The sequence below is a fragment of the Myotis myotis genome, unplaced genomic scaffold (assembly GCF_014108235.1).
Source record: "Myotis myotis isolate mMyoMyo1 unplaced genomic scaffold, mMyoMyo1.p scaffold_m19_p_9, whole genome shotgun sequence".
NCBI classification, from domain to species: Eukaryota; Metazoa; Chordata; class Mammalia; order Chiroptera; family Vespertilionidae; genus Myotis; species Myotis myotis.
This window is the reverse complement of record NW_023416401.1, coordinates 29,225,445-29,248,353: the sequence shown is the minus strand read 5'-3', so window position 1 is coordinate 29,248,353 and position 22,909 is coordinate 29,225,445. Positions and strand designations below refer to the sequence as shown.

Genomic DNA, 22,909 nt, shown 5'->3' with positions numbered 1-22,909 from the left:
GACTGGTCCTGGTGGTGGTCCTTCCCCTGGGGATTGTTGGCAGGGAGAGGAGCGGTCCTGGCTGCCAGCTTCCTTGTCTTAGCTGTTGTGCCTGTGGGCCCCACAGGTGTCCTGCCCCTGCCCACCAAGGACAGTAGTCACTAGAACCTTTGGGTGCATCGCATTGTGCCCTGTGTCCAGATATCTATGTGCCCTGTGGATGTGTGCGTGTGACCTTCTGTTTGTGGCTCCCCTGGTGCAGCTGGCCACAGGGCGCTGAGCCAGAAGGGCACAGGGACCTCTCATTCATCCTACAGGTCTGTCTAATGCTGTCCCAGCTCCTTGTCCCAGAGCCCATGCCACATGAGCATTGCTTCTGCTTCCCATCCGGTGGTGGCCAGTGGAGTTGTCCACAGATGTGCACGGAGGGTCCTGCAGCTGGCCCAGCACTCCAGGCCCTCCTTTTTGTGGGGTCTGGCTAATCAGGCCTCAGCCCTGGCAGGGGCACCTGGGTACCTTTGATAAGTATGACCCTTGCAGGTGCTGGCTAGCATTGGCCTCCCTGTGCTCATTCCTTAGCATGTCCAGGGCCAGCCTGGGGGAAGCTTCATGAGGGCCCAAGGTTACTGCCCACAATGTGCAGTCTCCCCCTACCCTCCCACCCATGGCAGACTGGGCCCTGCTCTCCAGGACCTGTCCTCTTAGGGGTCAGAGTGTGGGAGCCCTGGCAGCACAGTGAGATGGGTACAGAGGCAGGAACAGTCCAGGGGATTGGGAGTCTGCTGGGAAGGGTGTTTGGAGGGAGGTAACAGCATGGCCAAAACTCAAGGTGCCTTAGTGCTGGGAACTGAGGGGGCCTGAGGAAAAAGAGGTGTCAGGTGATGCCTCAGGCAACTCTTATTCCACATGTGGCAGCCAATTCACTGGTGATCCTGCAGTGGTCAGCGTCATGGGGACAGGAAGATATCCCACAGGATTCTGAGACTTTGGAGTGCTGGCCTGGGTGGAGGCATGGAACCAGAGGATTGAGGTGGCTTCAAGAAAGTGGAAAGGGGTTGTGTCTACTTGCTTGTGTTGGGGACCCAGCAGGTGTGGGTAGGGTGGGTAATATCGGTCTGTAAGGGCCCCAGCTCTGTGGAGCTCTGGCGTCATAAATGGGAGGGTGGGCAACAAATGGCTTTTGAGTTTGAGATGACATTGGGCCAGTCACTGCTGCCTGCCACAGCATCCTTGGTTGCATCAGGTGCTAAATTTCGGGCTGCAGGTGGGCACCCTGGCCACATCCCAGCTGAGGACAGTCCCAGACAAAGACATGTGATGGAAGGCCCTGTCACCTACACTGCCTCCTGGCCTAGCTTTGTGCAGCCTCCACAGCAGCTGCAGATTCTCTGGAAGAGCATTGCACCTCCGCCCGATGGCAGGGGTGAGCCTTAGGAGCCCAGTCTCCAGGCAGCTTCCAGCAGGCTGGCCTCCCCAACTTTTGGACCTTGACCTTTTCACTTAACCCAGTTAGAGGTGGTTGTCTGTTGGCAGATGAGACTGAGGGTCTTGGAGGACCACTGCTTGTGTTGATTGGTCCCTGTTCTTCTCTGTCTGTGAATTAGGAGGCGGGAAAGATAAGATTCCTGGGATCCCCCCCCCCCCCACACACACACACTCCTGCCAGGTGTGTCTGGCCCATTTACAGACATCGGGTCTCTTTCAAATCATGTTTTAATTACCCAGTTACTGCCAAGAGGAAATTGCTAGTTGCTTTTCCAGTATCAAATTCTTCCTAGTCTTTCTGAGAATGTTCCCAGGAAGGGGCCTGGAACCTTACCCCAACCAGAGGAGGAGGGAATCCCGTGGCAGCCCATGAGGGGGAACGAATGGTCCAGGAGCTTGAGTCTATCAGGGCTTAGCCATTGGCGCTGATCGGGAAGGAGAGGGAAGATAAGCTCCTCCCCTTGAGGAATCCTTCCAAGAGAGGGTGGCAGAGGCTCCCGCTCCTTGAACAGGGGGGCTGGGAACAGGCTTGGCAGCTGCACTTCAGGAGGAGGAGGAGGATGCCTGTGAGGCCCCAGCCCTATGTGCTGGCTGCTGCCCCTGTCCTCTGCCTTTCCTCCCACCCATGGTCCTGTTCTTCTACCCCCAGCCCCCGTCTGGAGACCAGGAATCAGCTCAGTCAGTACACCCTCACTTCACAGAGACATGAGGGCTGCATCTTGGGGTGAACATAGCAGAGAACTCTCTTCCTTCCTTTTGGGCTAAGTTGGGCAGTCCCCTGCCTTCGGGCAGCTAGGGCGCGTGCCGGTCTTGGCAAGCAGCCTGAACAGTCCAGAAATCCACCCCAGTGCCCCCGCCTGCCCTCAGCCTGGAGAATGAGCCCTTTGTTGGTTTCAGGCTGGACAGACAGCTGACCTGGTCGGGCTGTCAGCTGCCTGCCTGCAGCAGTTGGCCAGGGCCATGCAGTGATAAGTGGAGGGGAAGCCAACTGGGCCAGCCTGGGCCTGGGGCCTCCAGGGCCAGGGGCCACCCGCCTACCCCTAGCTGCCTCTCCTTGGCCCTGGACAGGGCTCCATCTGCAGGGACCTGAGGGTGAAAGGGTGAATCTGTTCCCTGGCCCATCTGTGGGGAGGGCAGACGATGCCCCAATGGTGGTGGTATTAGGTGCTCAGCCCTGGCTCCAAGAGGTGTCTGGAGGTGCTGATAGCCCTTTGCCTCAGCTCAGAATCCAGGAGACTCCCCAGTACAGAGGGACAGGGAAGACTGAGGGAGAAGTGGACAAGGCTGGAAAGCCCAGGCAGAGAGGCCAGAGCTGTGGGTGGGTGAGTAACTGAGCCAGGTGCAGCCTGGGATGTGCTCAGGGAAGCTGGACAGCATTGCTAAAGCCATCTGGGTAGACGGAGGGCTCCTTTCTCAGCCAGGGCGGAGAAGGGCACTATGGCAGAGGGACCTCTGTGGCAGGGCTAGGTTTTGGCCCTGAGTTTTTCATGGTGGGAGATAGAAGGGAGAGTGGTCGCAGCCAGTCCTGGAAGTTCTGGTGGTCTTTCAGGAAAGGTTTGCCAAACACAGAGGTGACAGCTAGAGGTAGGGGGGAAGTACCAGGGAACTCCGGAAGTCTCCTGTGTGCTCTTGAAGGCCCAGCTGTCCCAGGGTGGCACTGGGTGGTCCTAGAGTGGACAGCTGTGGGTGTGGTGTTGGCATGTGCACTGCTGGGGGCATGTTCCCCGATGTCCTGCCAGAGGTCTGGCCCTTGCCTGCCCTGCATGCTCATTCTCCCTGGAATGCACTCCTGGTGGCATGTTGCGTCTATCCTCCCACTTTTGGGCCAGACGCTGTGTCCCCAAGTGCAATTGGCAGTTCAGGGCCTACACAAGCCCCACAACCTGCAAACCAGCCAGGACACAGCAGGCAGACTGTCCCACGTATGTATATAGGGTCCCTGGTGACCCCGGACCCTAGCTACTCAGTGTGCAGTGTGGGGCTGTTACCCACTCTCTCTATCCTCTGGCCTGTGGGCTGGGCCTCCCAAAACCCTCCTTGCTCTGTGCCCTTTAGGAATGAATGCCCTGTCTCCTTGGGGCCTGCCTGTGTGTGTTTAAGGGCTGGGGGCAGTCCAGTGTCGGGCAGGTGGATGGACAGATGATGTGTTTGCTCCCTGTCGCAGCTGTTGGGTGCCACCTGTCAGAGTCGGCATGCTGCCGGCCCAGGGGCGGGGGGCATTCCGGAACCCATGCCTGGCCTGCCTCCCCTCTCCCACCTTCTCCAGGACCCCTGGGAGGAGGCCCAGCTCTCCCCCTACCATGACTCAGAGCTCATGTGCCCCTGGATATGACAGCCATGCCTCAGTCCATACCCTCATCCCTGAGAGGGAAGGTGGGGTTCAAGAGTGTCCCCTGACAAGGACCTGGGGCAGGTGTTCCCTAGTGAGAGACTAGGCTAGGGTGTTGGAGGGAGGGGCCGTAAGCTTGGCACTGGGAGATGGGATCAGGCTTGGACTTCTGAGTGCTACTAGAGGCATCTTTAGGGATGGGGCAGGGAAGAACCAGGCCTTGGGGAGAAATCCAGAGTCCTGATTCTAGTCACTTGGGTTAAGACAGTCTGAGTTCAGGGTCTCCACTGGGGCCCTGCCTTACCTTCCTGTCTTGCTCCCTGGCTGCTGTCCAGACTGGCCTTGTCAGGTCTATGTGACTGGCTGCTGGGGTTTGGGGATTGCCGTGGGGCCTACCTCGTGGCCCTGTTTGGCACACTGGCTTGTTCCTCATTTAATCCTAAGAAAAGCTTTGGTATGGGGAAGGCTGGTTATCATTCCCCTTTGACAGGTAGGGAAACTGAGGCTCAGAGAGGCTCACCACCCTACCAGGGTCACACAGCTGATGGGTATCTGAGCCAGGGCTTGGGCCCAGGCAGTGTGGGTCCAGAGACTGGACTCCTGGCTTCCTGGGCCCTCTCTTGTGGCTTATGTCTCTTCTGGGCCCAGCCAGCTCAAAGAGCTGACCTCCAGCTCCCTGTGAGTAGTGTCTGCCTGAAGGCTGCCCACCTAAGCAGGGCAGGAGGCTTGTGGGAGTAGGCTGGATGTAGGTTGGGGTCCTGTCCAGTTTCCACAAATAGGGGCTCTGAGGATGGAGGCCCCTCACTTGGTATCTTCCCCGAGAAGCCGGGCTGGAGCCATTTGGGCAGTTAGGCCCACCCCAGGTTCATCATCCCCTGCCCAGCACTGGGCGGTGCTGTTCCTGGTCTGGTTTGACTTAAGCCTGCCTGCCTGGCTGGGAGGCAGCTGAGAGGATGTGCAGCTGAGCAGGAGTGGGGGGTGGCTCTGGGCTCTCAGGAATGCGGCCTTCCCAGTCTCTCTCAGCCAGCAGCCTCTGGCCTGGAGACACAGCGCCACACCCTGGCTGGCTACCCTTGCCCAGCCCCTGTTGGAGCTTTTCCTTGCCCTGAAGCCCATCCCACTCAGTCAGGCCCACCCTGTTCCATCAATGTGGGGGTGCAAAACGGACTGAGCCCTGGCCCCAGCCCTGCCCCTGAGGTGGAGGTGGCGAGGTGGGCTTGCTGCCCTGGTATAGCCAGAGCTGGGAGGGACCTGAGCAGAGCCAGCAGCCCTGTGCCCTGGGAGCCTGCCCAGACCAGCTGAGCTGGGCTGAAGCTGCCCCATGAGTCCTATCTCTGGAAAGCCCCCTGGGTTTCTCTGTTAATTAAATACATTTGTTTGGTAAAAGCAACTAAAAATACTTGTAGCATTGCAAGCTGCAGAGAAGAGCTGGCTAATTAATGCCTGGTTTGTTTGGTATCTGAAATACAGCTTCCTCTGAGGGCGAGCCCCAACTCCAGGATGCCCTGGGGCACAGCCCCCCACACTCAAGCAGTCTCCTCACCCTGGAGGCTTCAGGGGTCTCACTTAGCCTTCTCACTGTACTGGACCTCCCATGCTCCCTGCAGGCCCCTCTTTTCCTCCCTCCCAAACATCCTCTCCTCGGGGAGGTCCAGCCTGTCCCAGGAAGGTGGTGTGTTTTCAGGGGGTACCTGCCACCTTTGCATTGGAAATGGTTGTGTGGCTCGGTGATAAATGAGGGGTGGGGGGCTGTGGTTCTCTCCAATCCCCAAAGACCCCCACCCCTGGGCTGTGGCCTCTGTTGACTGAAGAAGGGTCTAGGCTAGGACCAGCTTACCGGTATGCAGTATGTCCTGCGCATGCCACTTGGGTTGAGGTGGGGGCCTCAGCCTTGTTCTTGTAGGGCTTTGGGGGATGGCTAAGGGAGGGACTTGGGACCCCCACCTTATGTGGGTGTAGGACTGGGGCACAAAGACATTGGCACAGCTTCTCTCAGGCCTTCAATGCCACAGATCCTGGTGGACCTGGCCAACCCTGGCGGCCGGCCAGCCCTGGCCTACGAGAGTGTGGTGGCCCAGGAAGGTAGCCCCATCCTTCGGGACCTGGTCCTCAGCCCGGACCGCCAGTACCTCTACGCCATGACGGAAAAGCAGGTGGGTGCTACACGGATAGATGCATGTGGGTGGGCTTACCTTGGGGGGCTGCGCATGGCCGCCATGGCCCACACTGTCCATGCTGCCTCTAGGTCAGCCGTGGGCAAACTACGGCCCGCGGGCCGGATCCGGCCCGTTTGAAATGAATAAAACTAAACAAAAAAAAGACCGTACCCTTTTATGTAATGATGTTTACTTTGAATTTATATTAGTTCACACAAACACTCCATCCATGCTTTTGTTCCGGCCCTCCGGTCCAGTTTAAGAACCCATTGTGGCCCTCGAGTCAAAAAGTTTGCCCACTCCTGCTCTAGGTTCTCCTGGGCCAGGTTTAGCATTCCCACCCCTCCCTGAATGACTTCATATCCACAGGAGCAAATATTTGAAGAGAGCATTATCAGAGTATTGGGGTCATTGCAGGGTTTGAGGCAGGCATCCGGGGCCCTGAGTTCTTAGACTGAGTTCTCAGTCCCCAGCACTGGCCTCATGTGCCTGGTGGGGACTTTGGGCAGCAGCCTCTATGGGGCCTGTGGCTGGCCTGACCCAGCTTGTCAAGGCCATGTGCTGTGTGCCAGGCCAGGCCTGCTTGCAGCCAGCCTCTGCCTTTCTGTTCTGCCTGGTGAACCATGGCAGTTGGGGTGAGGGGGGTTGGGAGGCAGGTGGGAAAGACAAGACCTCCCTTCCTTGACCAGCTCTCGCTTCTGTGCCCCTCTCTGGCTGTCTGGTTCTTCCCTTTCTCTGGGGACCTCAGAGCCAAGCAGATGAGGTCAGGGCAAGTGGGGCCCAACCTTCCTCTGTGCTTAAGATATGGGCCAACAAGCCACGGATCCCCTGGAACCTCGGAGTCCAGGCAGATGGGAGAGTAACTCTGGCTGGAGCAGTCGGCTCTCTGGATGACTCACCTGCACTGCTTGCTCCCTGGCCATCCCTTGGCTTCCAGGGGAGAGGCCTGACTCAGCCAAGGCTGTGTCCCCAAGGACTGGCTTTTAAAAAATATATATATATATTTTTATTGATTTCAGAGAGGAAGGGAGAGGGAGAGAGAGATTGAAACATCAATGATGAGAGAGAATCATCGATTGGCTGCCTCCTGCACACCTCCCACTGGGGATCGAGCCCACAACCCAGACATGTGCCTCTGACCAGAATCGAACCTGGGACCCTTCAGTCCGCAAGCCGATGTTCCATCCACCGAGCCAAATCAGGCAGGGCTGAATAGACCTAGCTGGAGGAAGTCCCAAGATGGGGGTGTCCCTGGATTATGGGATCAGGGGGGCACATGGTTGTGCTGAGGAAGTGAAGTTGGTAGGGGTCCCTGGGATGGGCTTGGTGGAGGCCTGCCACAGAGTCCCTCCTGCCAGGTGACACGAGTGCCCGTGGAGAGCTGTGTGCAGTACACGTCATGTGAGCTGTGCCTGGGCTCTCGGGATCCCCACTGCGGCTGGTGTGTCCTGCATAGCATGTGAGTCTGGAGCAGGTAGGGGTGGGCAGGGGGGCCCTGATGGTTGTCTCTGCCCTGGGAGGGCCCCAGATGGCCTTGCTGTGCACCTCGGGTGGTCACAGCTCCCCTCCGAGCTCCTCTGGGTCTTCCTGGGTTTGGCGGTTTCCTGTGACCAGCTGAATGACAGCCAGTCTAGCCACATCCCAATAAAGACGGGGTGCAGTGAAGCTGGTGGGCTTCCCCAAGTACAGGTGTCGGCTCTGCTGAAAATGGGCTAGGTGCTGGGTTGCTCCTTGGGCTAAGCCCAGGCTCCTCTGCCTGTAGCTGCTCCCGTCGGGATGCCTGTGAGCGGGCGGATGAGCCTCAGCGCTTTGCCTCAGACCTGCTGCAGTGCGTGCAGCTGACTGTGCAGCCTCGCAATGTCTCCGTCACCATGTCCCAGGTCCCGGTGAGTGTGGCCACCCAGCTTGGGCCAAGGGATTGGGGCGGGGGAGGGGGCGGGGGGGTGACAGGACTCCATTCACCCACACCTCCTGCCCTGGGTGCCCTAGCTGGTGCTGCAGGCCTGGAATGTGCCTGACCTCTCTGCCGGCGTCAACTGCTCCTTCGAGGACTTCACTGAGTCTGAGAGCATTCTGGAGGACGGCCGTATCCACTGCCACTCGCCGTCCTCGGGGGAGGTGGCGCCCATCACTCAGGGCCAGGGTAAGTGCACCACAGCTGGGTCTGGGCGGCATTCGAAGGGGCCTCCTGCTGGGGAGGTGGACTGTTGTTGGGGACAGAGAATGGGTGTTGCATGGTGACCAAGGAGGATGGCAAGGGAAAGAGCAGATGCCAAAAGTGAGCAGTATATAGTCAGGAGACAGGTACGAAGAAGCAGGGGCCCACCTGGTATGCTCAGGTGTCCACCAGCCGGAGGGGCTGAGGTGCAGCCAGGGGCTGTGTACTTGGTGGTTGGGATGGTCTGTGGCGAGATCATTTCCTGTTTGGGGGTTGCCCTGCATGGGTGTCCTGTGATCTGAGCATGTGCTGCCCTACAGGAGACCAGCGGGTGGTGAAGCTCTACCTGAAGTCTAAGGAGACGGGCAAGAAGTTTGCCTCCGTGGACTTTGTCTTCTACAACTGCAGTGTCCACCAGTCGTGAGTGTTCCGGGCCTTGTGCAGTAGTCAGGGTGGGAGGCGAGTTCTGCCGTGAGAGCAAGCCCCTGGGCAAAGGGGCCAGATAAGCCTGAGGCGGGGGCAGCGGTCAGAGCAGGTGGGTGGTGACCTGCACTGGTTCACACTTGGAGAGTCTTGCTCTTAGCCTCAGTATGAGGAATGGCCTACGGGCACCAAAGCAAAGCGGGGAGCTCTGGAGGGGGGCGGAGGCTGCTAGGCTGTCTAGATGGGCAATGGTGTGCCATAGGACAGGCTATTTAGTACCTGCTGTTCTGGGACAGGTAGCAGTCCAGGTCCTCTAGCTCACGCTTCCCCAGGTGTGGGTTGGGGGTGGAGGATGGAGAGGCTGGGGCACAGAGAACCAGGATGGAAGCTGGTGCTGGCCTGGTGCTTGCCTGCTGCCTGTCTTGGCTGTGAGTAGCAGGAAGAATGGAAGCAGCTGAGGACCTACTATTTATCTTGCCATGGGCTGGCACACTGGGCCTAGAGGATTGCTCTTGGCCCCATCCATGATCTGGACTCCAGATTCTGGAGGATGCTTGACCTTGGAAGGGCCAACATGGGGCGTGGGGATGGTTGGGTTCAGCCTCAGTTGTGCCTGCCTTTGATGGTGTGGCCTGGATATTGTTATTACCAGGGTATGACCTCTGTTCTGGGCCGGCTGGTATCTTTGGGGCAGGGGGCTGCACTCTAGAGCTGGAGGGGATTGAGGGTCTCAGGAGAAGCCCAGTGGCTGGCAGGTTGGTAGGTTCTCAGAGAGCCAGTGGCATTTGCCTGGGAGTGGTAGTGAAGGGGGCCACTGAAGCTGTAGAGACGAGGTACGAGTCATAAGAAACTGCGGGGGCAGAGCACTGAAAGGGCCCTGTCCAGGCTCTGGGGACGTGTCAGAATGAATGGGACAAGTTCTTGCCAGGCAGAGCCTTCAGGGTGGTGGATATCTCCCATAGCTCTATCCACCAAAATTAAATCTAAGTTAAGACAAGACAGAATTTAAAATGTACTTCCTTAGTTTCAGTAACACATTTCCAGTGGTAATTGTCATGTGTGTCCTAGTGAGGACGGTGTAGACTTTAGATGTGTCCGTCATCAGGAAGGCTCTGTAGGCTGGTTCTCAGGTGGACTGTCAGGGTATTGAGGGTCTGGGGAAGAGCAGTGAAGGAGGGAGGGGAGCACCAGGCAGTTCAGTGGGTAAGACCAGCTGACAGGGAAGATCTCTCTGAGCAAGTGGAGAATCAGCCAGTGCAAAGGCCCTGGGGTGGCCCTGTGATTAACCACTGGAGGAGCAGCAGGGAGGTGCTGTGGTGGGGCCCTGTATGACAACTGGTGGAGGCAGGTGATGCCTGGCCTCATTGTCCCACTCCCTCCTTGCAGCTGCCTGTCATGTGTCAATGGCTCCTTCCCCTGCCACTGGTGCAAATACCGCCACGTGTGCACACACAATGCTGCCGACTGCGCCTTCCTGGAGGGCCGCGTCAATGTGTCTGAGGTAAGGCAATCTCAGGGGAGGGAGGTGCAGAGTTTCAGAGTTGTAACAAGACCAGGTATCGCCTGCGGGTGTGCCTGGGAGAGCACCTATGGGTAGCTGGGATGTCAACCAAGAGGTCTGTGAGGTTGGGGACATCCTTCATGGCTGTTCTGGCCTAAGGCCAGCCAATGGCATTTGTTGGTGGTCACTGAGTCTCTTGTGACCTTTAGGGGAGCTGCAGAAGTCTCAGACCAGTGGCCCCCCTGGGGCACCCTGTGGAGAGGGGTCTGACCATGCAGGACTATGGGAGCCTGGAGTGTGAGGTGTCTGGCTAGGTGGGCCCAGTGCCCTGAGTCCATGTGGACAAAGGGACATGTCAGATTGATCTACAAGGAGCTGGTCAGTTCCTTGGAGCCATCTGAGGTCCTGGGTGGTAACTGTTGGTAATTAGGTCATAATTATTTGGAGCCTGGGCAAGGTACTGACTTCATGAGCAGTAGGGTCACTACTCCTGGAACCCAGGCTCTCAGGACCAGGATGGGCAGACCTGGAACCTGCCAGGCAGGGAGGGAGTGGCCAGGGGTCTCCATATCCAGCCCGCAGATGCAGAGCCGGAACTTGAAACCAAGGCTCTATTCTTCACAGTGACACCATGCCTGTTGGTGAGACAGGGCGAGGGTGTGGGTCCTGCCAGCCGTGGGGCACTTGGCCTGAACTTCCGTGGACAGTCCTGGGGCAGAGGAAATGCATCACGCACAGGGTCCCTGCCATGCTGTGGGCTTCTCCTCACAGAGCCTCCCCTGGTCACCCCTCACATCACCCTCTGGACCTTTGTTGAACATCATGGGACAAGATGGCAGTGTGGGGCAGGCTGAGAGCAGGCAGGGACTGAGGGCATCTGGGCGTGACAGTGTCTGAGAGTGAGAGTGAGTAGTGTGAGGACCAGGAGTATAGAGGGTGGGCAGTGAGCTTGCTGGGAGTTTGGCCTGTGTGAGGAACTGGGCCAAGGTGTCCTGGGGGTGGGCAGGGGCCCTGAGGCAGCAGGAAGCTGGTGGGGCTGATTCCAGTGGGGTTAGTGACTGTGGGGTTTAGGGGCCTCGGTGGGCTGTTGTGGGCCTCAATGGCCAGGGGAAATAGAGCAGCAAGTGCAGACCCCTCCTGAAGGATCTGCCCATGCAGGCCAAGCGGGGAGTGATTGTGGGTCCAGGGAGGGTTATTGGGGGGTGGATTTATTGCACAGATAGGCTGTCATAAGCTGTAGTCCCAGGTTTTATGGGTATGTTTATAAGGAGTGTAACATCCGCAGACAACCAATCCTATTGTTTGTAAGGACTTGGGCTCCCAGCCCAGGTCTCTCCTTCCCATCTCTTGTTTGGATTTGGCTCCTCTGGGGCCACCCCTCACTCAGGAGCTTGCTCACTCTGTGGTGCCTTGGTTCCCTACTCCATGGGAAGGAGTCCCCAGGAACCCCACTGCTTGCCCCGTCCCTGTACTCTCACGTGTGCTCGGGTTGTCTGAGGTGGAAGCCACCAGAGCATGTTAGGGAAGGGCGTAGAGGAGGCAGCTGGTGCAGGTCCAATGCTTGGCAGGGGTCCCATGTAGAGCACCCCGAAGCAGAGCCCACACTCACTCTGAACCCAAACCTAGAAGCTAGGGCATTCTGCCAGGAATGGGAGGGTTGGCCTCTCCAGGAATGGGAGGGGTGGCCAGCATAGGACAGTCATGTGCCTTCCCTCCTGGTGGCCTCCTTACCAGGAGGGACTTGCCCTGGTCATGGTGTCCCTGAAGTGGAATGGAAGGGAAGTTTTCTGAAGTCTTACTTACTGTGTGTAGGCAGAAGAGTTCTAGGTCAGGTGACTAAAAGTCTAACTTGAGTCATATAAACAGTTGTGGCTCCTCACTCACTTCGTAGACGAGCCAGCATACAGACCCAGAGCCCCCTGAATGGGCAGAGATGGGTCCCCTTAAGGAAGAGTCCTGGTCCACATTACTCATCTTTCTCCCAGCTCAGCCTGGTCTCAGGCCACTGGTGGTGTCTGAAAGGAATTTCAGAATCCTTTTCATGGCTGAGGTGCCAAGGCCCAGCCAGAGAGACTAGCTGGGGGTCACAGGGCCTACACTCTGACACTGACAGTGGCGCTGGCTCCTAAGCAGCCGAGATAGTGTCCACAGAGTGGAGGTGTGAGGCGGGGGAACAGCGAGAACAGTCCTGGTGGCCAGGACGAGCCAGGGCTGCTGAGGGGTCCAGTGGGGATGACAAGGTCTAGGGAGGTAGCAGGAAGATGCCTGGGCCTGGTGGCTGGGCTGGGCTGGGCACCCCTTCACATGGCAAGGAGAGTGCTGGCATAAGTGAGGGCCCCTGAGTGTAGGGTTGGTGGTCCTTGGTACACGTCACCATCATCTGCCTCTCCCTGGTGGAGATGGGGTCACCCTGTAGACCCAGGGGAAGTAGTCAGCCCGCCTGGCCCTGCTCCCCCAGTGTCCCTTACAGGCTCCAAAACCTCTGCAGAGCCAGGCCTGGGCCCATGCTCTGCTGGGAGATACTGCAGGCCTTGGGGATTACGGCCTGTTTTCAGCATCTCTATTTAAAGCCCAGCTCAGTAGCATGCCCCTGGGTCTGTCTCCTCCTGTGGCTGCTGTCAGTGTGCTGCAAGGGAGCTGGGCTGTTGCATCAGTTATTGTTGCCAAAATGCTGGCCCTGGGGGCCCCGACTGTTTTTCTGCCTGACTATTTTTACATGCTTTCTGGGCCCCTAGCAGAGCTTACAGCCCCAGCGCTCACTCTTGGCTGCTTCTGTCTCAAGGGCCTTTTTAGCTGTGGACCAGATGGGACCTCTTGGTTGCTGAATGGTGGGGTCCTAGAACATTAGACAGAGCACACTGAGCCCAGAGCGGGGAGGGCTTGCCCCAGGGCACAGAGTGCAGCCACATAGCCTGGCAAGTGTAGAACCCAGGCTTCCTGCCTCTGGATCAGCTGCCTGTTCCTGAGGTCCTCAGTCTTCCAGTGTATAAAGTGGGCACAGTGGTGCTTGCCCCGGAGAAGCACGGGCTCTGCACATAGATTGCAGTCTGGGCCACAATGGGGTACCTGTTTACTGGCCCCCTCTACGCTCAGCTGAAGCCTTGTCACCCCCAGGACTGCCCGCAGATCCTGCCCTCCACCCAGATCTACGTGCCAGTGGGCGTGGTGAAGCCCATTACCCTCACTGCCCGGAACCTGCCGCAGCCACAGTCGGGCCAGCGTGGGTACGAGTGCCTCTTTCACATCCCGGGAAGCCCGGCCCGTGTCAACGCTCTGCGCTTCAACAGCTCCAGCCTGCAGTGCCAGAACTCCTCGGTGAGGCTGGGGAGCCAGCAGAGGCCTGGGGAACCCCTCCTGCTAGACTGGGCTGCTGGGCTTAGGATCTGCTTTCTGCTCAGGAGCAAAAGGATAGGGCACAGTCAGGTGTTCTTCGAGCTCCCAAGGTGTCTGCCACGCCCCTAAGGCAGCCTGGGTGTGCGGGTGGGGCATTGCCAAGAGCCACCCAGATGTTTGGTGGAAGCACATCTCAGAAGTGGGAATGGGCAACTTAGATGTGGGCTTTGCATGGGGTCTTGGGTACGTGGGGAGGAGGCCAGGTTGAGGGTGTGGAAACTCCCACGTGCTGTCATTACCCAATGCTTCCAGAGGGCCAAGGTCAGGGGGATTGTGCCCAAGCACTCGGCTCCTTTTATATCTCCTGTGGCCAGACACAGAAACTGTTCATAGCAGCCCATGCATTTGCACACTAGTAGGCAGGTGTTGCCCCAGTGCCAAGAAGCAGCCACATTTGGAGCCTTGAATCTAATAGGATGACATTTTCAAAGCTTGTTATCAAGTTCAGTGGATTCAGTAACGGTGATCTCTGTAGAGCCCAAACCTTTCCTGTGGGCTGGGGGAGTGGTGGTCCCGAGAGGCCTTCTTCCAGCTCTTTCTGTGACTGCTGGCAGGCCTCAGTTTCCCCATCCGTTCAGGAAGAATGTAGTCAGGAGAGCAGGGGTTTCCTGCTATGGCCAAGGCCCTGTTGGCTCCTGAGTTCTCTGCAAGGCCTGTGTTTGGCCCCCACCCTGTAGAATCCCAGGGGAAGGGTCCCTTGCCAGTGGTGGCAGACCCTTTCCCAACCTCTCCTTTTTCCTAGCAGGTTGGACTGGCGTCTGGGGGTCATAACAGGCTCCTGGGGGCAGGTCAGCCAGCTGGCTGGTGCTGGAGTTCCTTGTGCCCTGCTGCCTGTCCTGTCCTTTCAGTTCTCTCTCTTCCTTACTGTATCACTGACTCTGCCAGCCACACCTTCCACCTGCATCTCTGTGGGGCTCCCTGGCCTAGACTTGTCCACCTTCTCCTTCCTCTCCATCTAAGGCCGTCTGTCTGTATGTCTCTCTCTAGTTCTCTGTTTCTTCACCATTCCTGAGCCTCTGCCACCTCGTTCCTCGAACTCCTCTTCCCGTCTGCCTCTCCCCTCTCACCAGGCCCACGTTTATCTTTTCTGTAACCGTTTTTAAAGGGAAAGGGAGTATCAGGAAGTGATAGGATCCAGCTAAATTCCTGCAGATACAATGACGATGGATTGCTCTGGGATGGAGTGGAGGGCCTCAACTGCAGACAATGGGGCACAGCAGGGAGTGCTGGGCCTGAGCTCCTGGGAGGGGCAGGGGGCTGAGCCTCACCTGACAGTGCTTTTTGCCAGCCTATGCCCGGGGTATGGGGGCACACAGCTTGTACCTCAATTCACAGAGCATCCCTGACAGGCATCCAAGGGGTCCAGCTAGGAAGTCCTGAACTCTGGGTGGGGGAAGTAGGGAGGTCATCCTGGAGGATACACCTCATATCCGCTGGGACAGAGGTTTGCCTGGAGAGCAGGGGCCAGGGCCACTGGGAGGGAAGACCTGGAGTTAGGGGCTTGGAGGGAGAGCTGGGTGTGGCAGGAGAGGATTAGTCCCTAGGTTGGTTGGCGGCCAGGTGTTTCTGTTGGGTACCCAGCTCTGTATTGGAAACACCAGTCTGGACAGGCAAGGCCCCCAGACCCTGCCCCACCAAGCTCACTCCCAGCATCCAGCCCCAGTGGTGACCAGGAGGGGTACACAAGCCCTGACCTGCCTCCTGGGGTTTTGGCCTGACTCCGTACTGCATACTGTCTGCAGTACTCCTACGAGGGTAATGACATCAGCGACCTGCCTGTGAACCTGTCGGTGGTGTGGAATGGCAACTTCATCATCGATAACCCTCAGAACATCCAGGGTGAGCCGGGTGGGATGGCCCTGGGGATGGGGCCATGGGTTGGCCCCGCTGACTGTGTTTCCCCCTACAGCCCACCTCTACAAATGCCCGGCCCTGCGGGAGAGCTGTGGCCTCTGCCTCAAAGCTGACCCTCGCTTCGAGTGCGGCTGGTGTGTGGCTGAGCGCCGCTGTTCCCTGCGTCCTCACTGCCCTGCTGACTTGCCTGCTGCCTGGATGCATGCCCACCATGGCAGCAGCCGTTGCACTGACCCCAAGATCCTCAAGGTAGGTGCACCTCTTGGGCCACTGAGAGGAATGGGGTCTCTGACTGCCCAGCTGCCTCCCTGTGCAGCTCCTCATGGCCCTTGCTGGCCTCCCACCCTCTGTTTCCCCACAGCTGTCCCCAGAGACAGGCCCACGGCAGGGAGGCACCAGGCTTACAATCACGGGTGAGAACCTGGGCCTGCGCTTCGAGGACGTGCGGCTGGGCGTGCGAGTGGGCAAGGTGCTGTGCAGCCCTGTGGAGAGCGAGTACATCAGTGCCGAGCAGTGAGTGCCGCCTGGAGAGGGTGGGAGGCCCTGACGCCCAGCTGGTTGCTGCAGCCCTCTGAGTCCCCTGGTGCCCCACAGGATCGTCTGCGAGATCGGAGATGCCAGCACAGTGCGGGCCCATGACGCCCTGGTGGAGGTGTGCGTGCGGGACTGTTCCCCCCAGTTCCGGGCCCTGTCGCCCAAACGCTTCACCTTTGTGGTAAGCCCCACCCCACCCAGCCTGGAACCCTTTCTTCCCATGAGGCCTCGGGGCTGTGAGGCCTGTCCCTGCAGGGCCTGGCTTGGCCCAAAGGCTACCTCCAGTGTGGGGCTCCTTGTCCTCGTGTGGGCTCCCCCCACCCCCTCGTGCAGCAACACCCCTGCTCCTGGTCTCCATCTCCCCTCCTCATCTCTGGGGTCTGACTCCAGGTTCCTCTGTACACTTTGGGCCCTGCCTGTGGGCTCTGTCTGAGAGTCCATGAGCACAGGGCCTGGGCAAGGCTGGAGATGCAAGCAAGCCTCTGGGCCAAGGGGTAGGCCTTTCCTGGAGCTCCAGCAAGTTCCTTCTTCCCATAGACTCCAACCTTCTACCGCGTGAGTCCTGCCCGGGGGCCTCTTTCAGGGGGCACCTGGATTGGCATCGAGGGCAGCCACCTCAATGCAGGCAGTGATGTGGCTGTGTCTGTTGGCGGCCGGCCCTGCTCCTTCTCCTGGTAAGGGGTGTGGATGGGGTTGGGGGTGGGGTGGTAGGTATAGCCCACCTTCTCCTGGTGGTGGTTGGTTCAGATGGCTGCATGTCCCCTCCCGTTGCCTGGGAAACAAGGGGAACCTGGAGAGCCTGGCCAGGGTGATCACTATGGAAACCAGTGGTAAGAAGGTTACCATGGAGACAGGCTACCTCAGAGTGGGAAGGGCAGGTAGGCAGGGCTGGCCGGTGGGCAGGGCCTGGGCTCAAGGGACAGGCACAACCACCCTGTCCTGGGATTGAGGGATCCCTTGGGAACATTAATAAGTATTTTTTAAAAATTTTAAGAGAGAAAAAATGCTAACAAAAGCCCTGAGGCTTGAAATAGATAATTTTAGATTAGGGATGATAATGGAGCGGCCCTTTAAATATTTTCCTGTGGTAATTACCCGTTATCAGACTAATTATTGGTGTTTGCAGTCTTGCTGCACTGGCGGGCCTGGTGGTTGCGGGCCTCCCAGCTGTGCTGAAAGAGCTGAGGCGATGGGGACCCAGGTGCAGGTAGTGACTGGCTGGCTGCCCGCCCAGTGGGAGTGACCCAGTTCCCCCGCGCCAGCCAGTTCATTTTGCCTACTCACAGTCCAGGCCCAGGTTCACATCAGGGGAGGCGTGTGCATCACCCATGTAGCAAGAGTTGGCACTGAGCTTGGTACTTTGGTTCTCATGGCAACAGAAGCCACAGGCTGAGTGGAGGTAGTGCCACAGCAGGTGGGAAGGTCAGGGTTCCCCAGTCTCTGTCCCACCAGCCATCCCTGGGCCTCCTGGAGTTCCCTTACCACTCAGCAGCCTGCTTGTGGGGACTGCCAGGCTCGGCTCTCCAGTCCGGGCATGGGCGTGGCTGGGTCACCTGGGGAATGAGTCAGGGTTGCCCCTTAGCTAGTGGGTTGGTCAGATAGGGCCTCGAATACCAAGCAGGGCAATTTGGAAGGAGAGGGCCAGAATGGGGTCCAAGATGGGCAGACAAGCACCTGACCCCTTGGAGAAAGTAGCTGTAACAGTCCTCAGGTCCTGGTGTGGCCCCGTTTTACAACTGGGTAGGTAAGGCCTGGGGAGAAACTTGCCCACATGCCTGTTTTCGATGGAACCTAGAAACTTAGCCCACCTGAAAGGTGAGCTGTAGCACCCACATCCTCACTGTCCCGTGGGGCCCCTCCAGGAGGAATTCCCGGGAGATCCGGTGTCTGACACCCCCAGGGCAGAGCCCTGGCAGCGCCCCCATTGTCATCAACATCAACCGAGCTCAGCTTACCAACCCTGAGGTGAAGTACAACTATACTGAGGACCCCACCATCCTGAAGATTGACCCAGAGTGGAGCATCAACAGGTGGGGCTGCCCCAGCCTGCCCTGAGCCCCAACCTGGCCAGTGCCCTCGTCCCGTGTGATGCTATGAGGACGGAGCTCTTGCACTGGGCTCTCCTCTTCCTCTTCCTTGTGTGGTCCTGCCACCAAATTTTTGATCATTGAATTTCTGGTGGTTTCCTTACAGTGGTGGTGCCTTGTGCAGAGCTGGGCAGGGTGTGGCCAAACCCTTCCTGTACTGCCTGGATCTGTCTCTGTGGGTGGGAGTAGAAATAGCAAAGTTTAAGACTTTGGTCACTCCCCTGCTGTAGATGCAGCAACCTGGAAAATCGTGTTACACAAAAATTTCTCTAAACTCTGATGTTGCACTCTTTAAAAAAAAAGAATAAAGATGTTCCAGCCACAGCTCTCAGGATAATGGATCCCTGTCCTCAGATGTGGCTGATTTAATCTGAGTTCTGGTGCTGAAAGATTGTATCCTGCTTATGTCTTCTGGGAAGCTGGGTGGTGTGTCGGGACCCACCTTTTTGCTGGGCTGGGGCAGAGAGCTTCACCCCATGACCCCTCATCCCCTCATCTTCTAGTGGAGGGACCCTCCTAACAGTCACAGGCACCAACCTGGCCACTGTCCGAGAACCCCGCATCCGGGCCAAGTATGGAGGTGTTGAGAGGGAGAACGTGAGTCTTTGCCCCTCCCCGTACCCCTCCCCCTCCTCGTGCAACCCAAGCTACCTTGGCAGTTGCTGTGCTTGGAGGCCCCAGGGAAAGAAGCCATCCCTGGCCTCTGGGTGTGCATATGTGGCAGCAGCCCCTTGGCCCTGCCAGGGCCGGGCTCCATGTGCAGAGCAGCTGGCCCAGTGTCCTCGCACCTGTGTCCCCAGAACTGCCTGGTGTACAACGACACTACCATGGTGTGCCAGGCCCCATCGGTGGACAACCCTTCCCGCAGCCCGCCCGAGCTGGGGGAGCGGCCTGAAGAGCTGGGCTTTGTCATGGATGACGTGCGTGCCCTGCTTGTGCTCAACTCCTCCTCCTTCCTCTACTTTCCCGACCCCGTGCTGGAGCCACTTAGCCCCACGGGCCTCCTGGAGCTGAAGCCTGGCTCCCCACTCATCCTCAAGGTGGGCCTCATTCAGTGGGCAGGAGTGGGGGTGCAGGTGAGGCAAGGGCCAATGGGTCTCTAGCTCATCACCCTCCACCCCCAGGGCCGGAATCTCTTACCACCTGCACCTGGTAACTCAAGGCTCAACTACACGGTGCTCATCGGCTCCACGCCTTGCATCCTCACAGTGTCAGAGACGCAGCTACTCTGCGAGTCACCCAACCTCACCGGGGAGCACAAGGTCACGGTATGTCCATAGCCCGGTGATCTGTGCCCCAGCCCTGGCTCTGGTTACTGGGTCCCTCATGTCTTTGACCCTCTGACCTAGTCCTGCCTGTGACAACCCCAACTCTGTGTCTGAGCCCAGCTCCAGGCAAGCCCTAACTTGGCCCTCATCCAATCCATGTACGCCTGGTGGCCTGGTACCTACCCTGGGTCCCCAGTGTCCCCATCCCGACTGAGCAGTCCAGGCCAGGGGCAGATGCTGTGGGGATCTTGAGAGTGTGGGCCCAGGAGCTGTGAGTGGGCATGTCACCTTCTGAACAGTCTGCACCCTCCCCTCCAGGTCCAGGCTGGTGGCTTCCAGTTCTCCCCGGGCATGCTGCAGATGTACTCAGACAGCCTGCTGACCCTGCCCGCCATTGTGGGTATCGGCGGGGGTGGGGGCCTCCTGCTGCTTGTCATCGTGGGGGTGCTCATTGCCTACAAGCGCAAGTCTCGTGATGCTGACCGCACCCTCAAACGGCTGCAGCTCCAGATGGACAACCTGGAGTCCCGCGTGGCCCTCGAATGCAAGGAAGGTCTGTTGGAGCTATGAGTAGGGAAACATGGGGGCGGGGGGGGGGGGTTCCAGGAATGTAGGGCATGCTGGGCTGCTGCTACTTCTGAGCCAGGGGCTGCCTGCCTGCTGACTCCACTCAGTTTGCAGCATTCTTGATGGCCTCACTGCTGGGCTTGTTCCCAGTGAGGTAGGCAGGGGCCTCCCTGGGGCCTTGGAGCCTTGGCTTCTGTGGGTGCTGCTTACAATGCAGATTCTAGCTGTCTGAGCCCCATCTTGGCTGTAGAACCTTGGACAGACACATAATCATGGGTGTCTCGGTTCCTTATCTGTAGGATGGGCGTAGTGCCAGTGCCCACTTCACTGGGGGCTGTGAGTGCCAGATGGCCCGTACAGAGCCTACAGGGCAGTGCTGCATGCATGCTCGTGCTAGCGTGGTGGCTGCATGCCTGTGGCCAAGCATCGTGCTGAGTAGGCCTTTTCTTTATCCCTCAGCACATGCAGACCCTGGCCTGGGGTGGCTTTTGTCCTTGAAGAGCCCTTTCTCAGGGAGTCAGGCTATAGTCCTCTGAGGATGGGCATGTGTACGTCTTGACCCTGGGTGTGAATGGCAGAAATCAGCTCTGACTGGCTTCTGCAAGGGAAGTGCAGAGTACGCTGGCTTCCGGAATGTAAGCCTGTCAGGAATCTCTTCGTCTTAGGGCTCCTCACTCCCTGTGGTGACAAGATGGCCATAGTGGGTGAGCTTAGCTTCCCTGCTGTGCCCAACTCCAGCCAATTCCTGATGTCATACCTGGTCACGTGCTCCCCAAGCCTGTGACTCTGAAGCCCCTGATGGAAAGTGGGTGGACCCCAAGGGCAGGTGAAGGTGGTCCAGAGAAGCGGGTGGGAGGAGGGGGGAGTTCTGGAGGCAGAGGCCACAGATGTCGGAATTGTGTGAGCAGTGGCTAGTGGGTCAGCAAGCTGGAACAGAGGGCATCCACATGGGCTTCCTGTCTCTTCCTGATGTTTCACAGGAAGGCCAGTGTGCTCGAGGTGCCATGGCTCATCCCTGGCAGAGTTGAGGGCAGCACTGCTGGCTGGGTGGGTAGGACCTAGTACTGGCAGCAGGGAAGTGTGGGCTGGGGCCATAGACAATGGGCTGTACAGTGGTCACTTGAGGCTTAGGTTCAGCTACCATGCATGTGCCTTGGCCCATGATGGCTGGCTTCCCTGGCTGGGTATGAGATGGTGCCTCAGGGCTAGGTCCCCAGCAACAGGCCAGCCCCTACCCACTCATGGTCTCGGGCTCTGTGCATGTCTCTGAGCAACATCTAAGGAGCTGGGGGTGTTAGGAGGGGTGAACAGCAGCGCCGGTGATAATCATGTTATTGGATGTTTGGGAGGTGCTAGGCACAACCATAGCATTTTGCTGATATTGGCTAGTGAATGCTCACAGTTCTAGAAGGCAGACACTAGCAGTGTTCCTAAATGTGAATGAAGAAAAGGAGCTAAGTGTTAGGGTGGGCCTAAGGGCCTCGAGGTCATAATGAGCCTGTCATCAGGTTGTTAACTTGAATGGAACCAAGGTATCCCTTTGCCGAGTACCCTGCCAGTCCTGGGAGCCTCCTCACTCCCCGACAGACCTGCCTGCCACTGATGGGACATAAGCAGGTGTGCGGGGACCAGAGGGGAGTTCTGCAGGCGGGAATCTCTACTGGAGCAAGGATGGCTGCCCACTGAGGCGGGTGTGCATGAAGCCTTAATCTGCCAGCGTGTGTAGGTGCAATAGCTGGTGGGCACCCCAGGGCAGCCAGGTAGAGATAAATAGACGCCCGGCAGCCGTGCTGAAGAGATGAAGGCCCGGCTCTTAGTTAAACTTGCCAACTGTTGCTCAGAGCCTGCCAGGCACTCCTCTGTCTCCTGATCAGATAGCTCATCCCTTGGGCTGCTGCAGGGTCAATACCTCACACCTCTGGAATGTTTCTGTCAGGGCCTGCACCTGCCTGCTTTGTTTCTGAGAGAGGCAGAGCCGCCTGGAGTGGGTGGGCAGTGTAGCAGCCTGTAGGCCTGAGCTGTGCATTTGGTGGCTGTCAGGGTGGAGGGCTGGGGAGCTTGCACAGCCCCTGGGTCCTGGCACCTCTGCTGTCCACCATCTCCCTCATCTGGACATACCCCTTCTCTTTCCAGGCGGCTGAGTCCAGGGGAACCAGGGTGGGCGGTTGGTGCTCTCTCAGGTGGCAAAAGAGCTGACACCCATTGTTACTCCACCCCCACATGCCAGTGTGCAGTATGAGGGTGAACGCCTGTCTTGGGCCCAGGCATTCCCTGGTACTGCTGCATGTTGGGAGCTCCATGTACCTGGGCCTTGTCCAGTACCTTCTCTGCTCTCATCTTGGCTAATCCTGTGATGACTCAGAGAAACAAAGGGATTTTGTCCCTGTGTTAGGACCAGGGAAACTGAGGCATAGGCAGGTGCAGTACTTTCCTAAGGTCACCCAACCAGTGAGCAGCAGAGCCAGCGTCTAAGCCTGGCCCTGAGTGGGGGTCGGGGAGCCAGGAGGCCAGTGGGGCACCTGCCTTAATTCCTGGTCTGGCCATAGCCTTTGCAGAGCTGCAGACGGACATCCACGAGCTGACCAATGACCTGGATGGTGCTGGCATCCCCTTCCTCGACTACAGGACGTACGCCATGCGGGTGCTCTTCCCCGGGATTGAGGACCACCCAGTGCTCAAGGAGATGGAGGTGGGCTGCTGGCCGGGGCTCATCCCGCATCCACCCGAGGGGCTCCTGGGGGGCTGGTGGGCAGCTGGAGGGTCCTGATGGATGGCTTGAGCCTGTAGGGAGAGGAGTGGGGAAGCAAGGAGGAAGGTCAGGAAGGGGTCTGGGGTGGGAGAGTCACAATCCAGCTAACCATCCCAGTGACTGGGCTCCTTGGGGCCGCCTTGCTTTTGTGGAGCCCTCTAGTCCATCTCATACACCCTACAGCTCACCTGGTCTGCCTCCTGGGTGGTTCCGAATGCCAAGCTTCACTGGGCAGGAGCCCAGCCAATGTATGCTGGGAGGTGTGAGTGCCCAGCTGAAACTCTTATGGCTGTTGGGGCAGGAACGCGTGACCAAGGAAGCATGGAGGCCGTCAGAGCTGGGCTTTTCTCTGAAGATGTTGTCAGAGTCCTGGCTGTTGGCACAACACATCTTTAGGGGCCTCCCAGGCAGGCCAGGAGCCCAGTT

The 22,909-nt window shown here is 58.3% G+C and overlaps 1 protein-coding gene across 5 annotated transcripts in view; it reads left to right on the top strand.

Annotated features, from left to right (window-relative positions):
- PLXNA1 (plexin A1) overlaps positions 1–22,909 on the top strand; it is a 53,696-nt gene that overhangs the window by 13,109 nt on the left and 17,678 nt on the right. For 4 of the 5 annotated variants that reach the window (XR_004969783.1, XM_036321086.1, XM_036321087.1 and 1 more), the window contains exons 4-21: positions 5,806–5,946; positions 7,308–7,408; positions 7,712–7,835; positions 7,939–8,092; positions 8,428–8,527; positions 9,917–10,031; positions 13,146–13,346; positions 15,167–15,263; positions 15,334–15,527; positions 15,640–15,791; positions 15,873–15,993; positions 16,350–16,486; positions 17,675–17,842; positions 18,403–18,496; positions 18,700–18,939; positions 19,024–19,167; positions 19,486–19,720; positions 22,281–22,423. Coding sequence is in view for 4 of the 5 variants with exons in the window: in XM_036321086.1 (XP_036176979.1) it covers positions 5,806–5,946; positions 7,308–7,408; positions 7,712–7,835; positions 7,939–8,092; positions 8,428–8,527; positions 9,917–10,031; positions 13,146–13,346; positions 15,167–15,263; positions 15,334–15,527; positions 15,640–15,791; positions 15,873–15,993; positions 16,350–16,486; positions 17,675–17,842; positions 18,403–18,496; positions 18,700–18,939; positions 19,024–19,167; positions 19,486–19,720; positions 22,281–22,423 (2,661 nt within the window). In the remaining variant the exon portion in view is untranslated. The remainder of the gene's footprint in view (positions 1–5,805; positions 5,947–7,307; positions 7,409–7,711; positions 7,836–7,938; positions 8,093–8,427; positions 8,528–9,916; positions 10,032–13,145; positions 13,347–15,166; positions 15,264–15,333; positions 15,528–15,639; positions 15,792–15,872; positions 15,994–16,349; positions 16,487–17,674; positions 17,843–18,402; positions 18,497–18,699; positions 18,940–19,023; positions 19,168–19,485; positions 19,721–22,280; positions 22,424–22,909) is intronic. The other variant, XM_036321088.1, reaches the window with a different exon arrangement.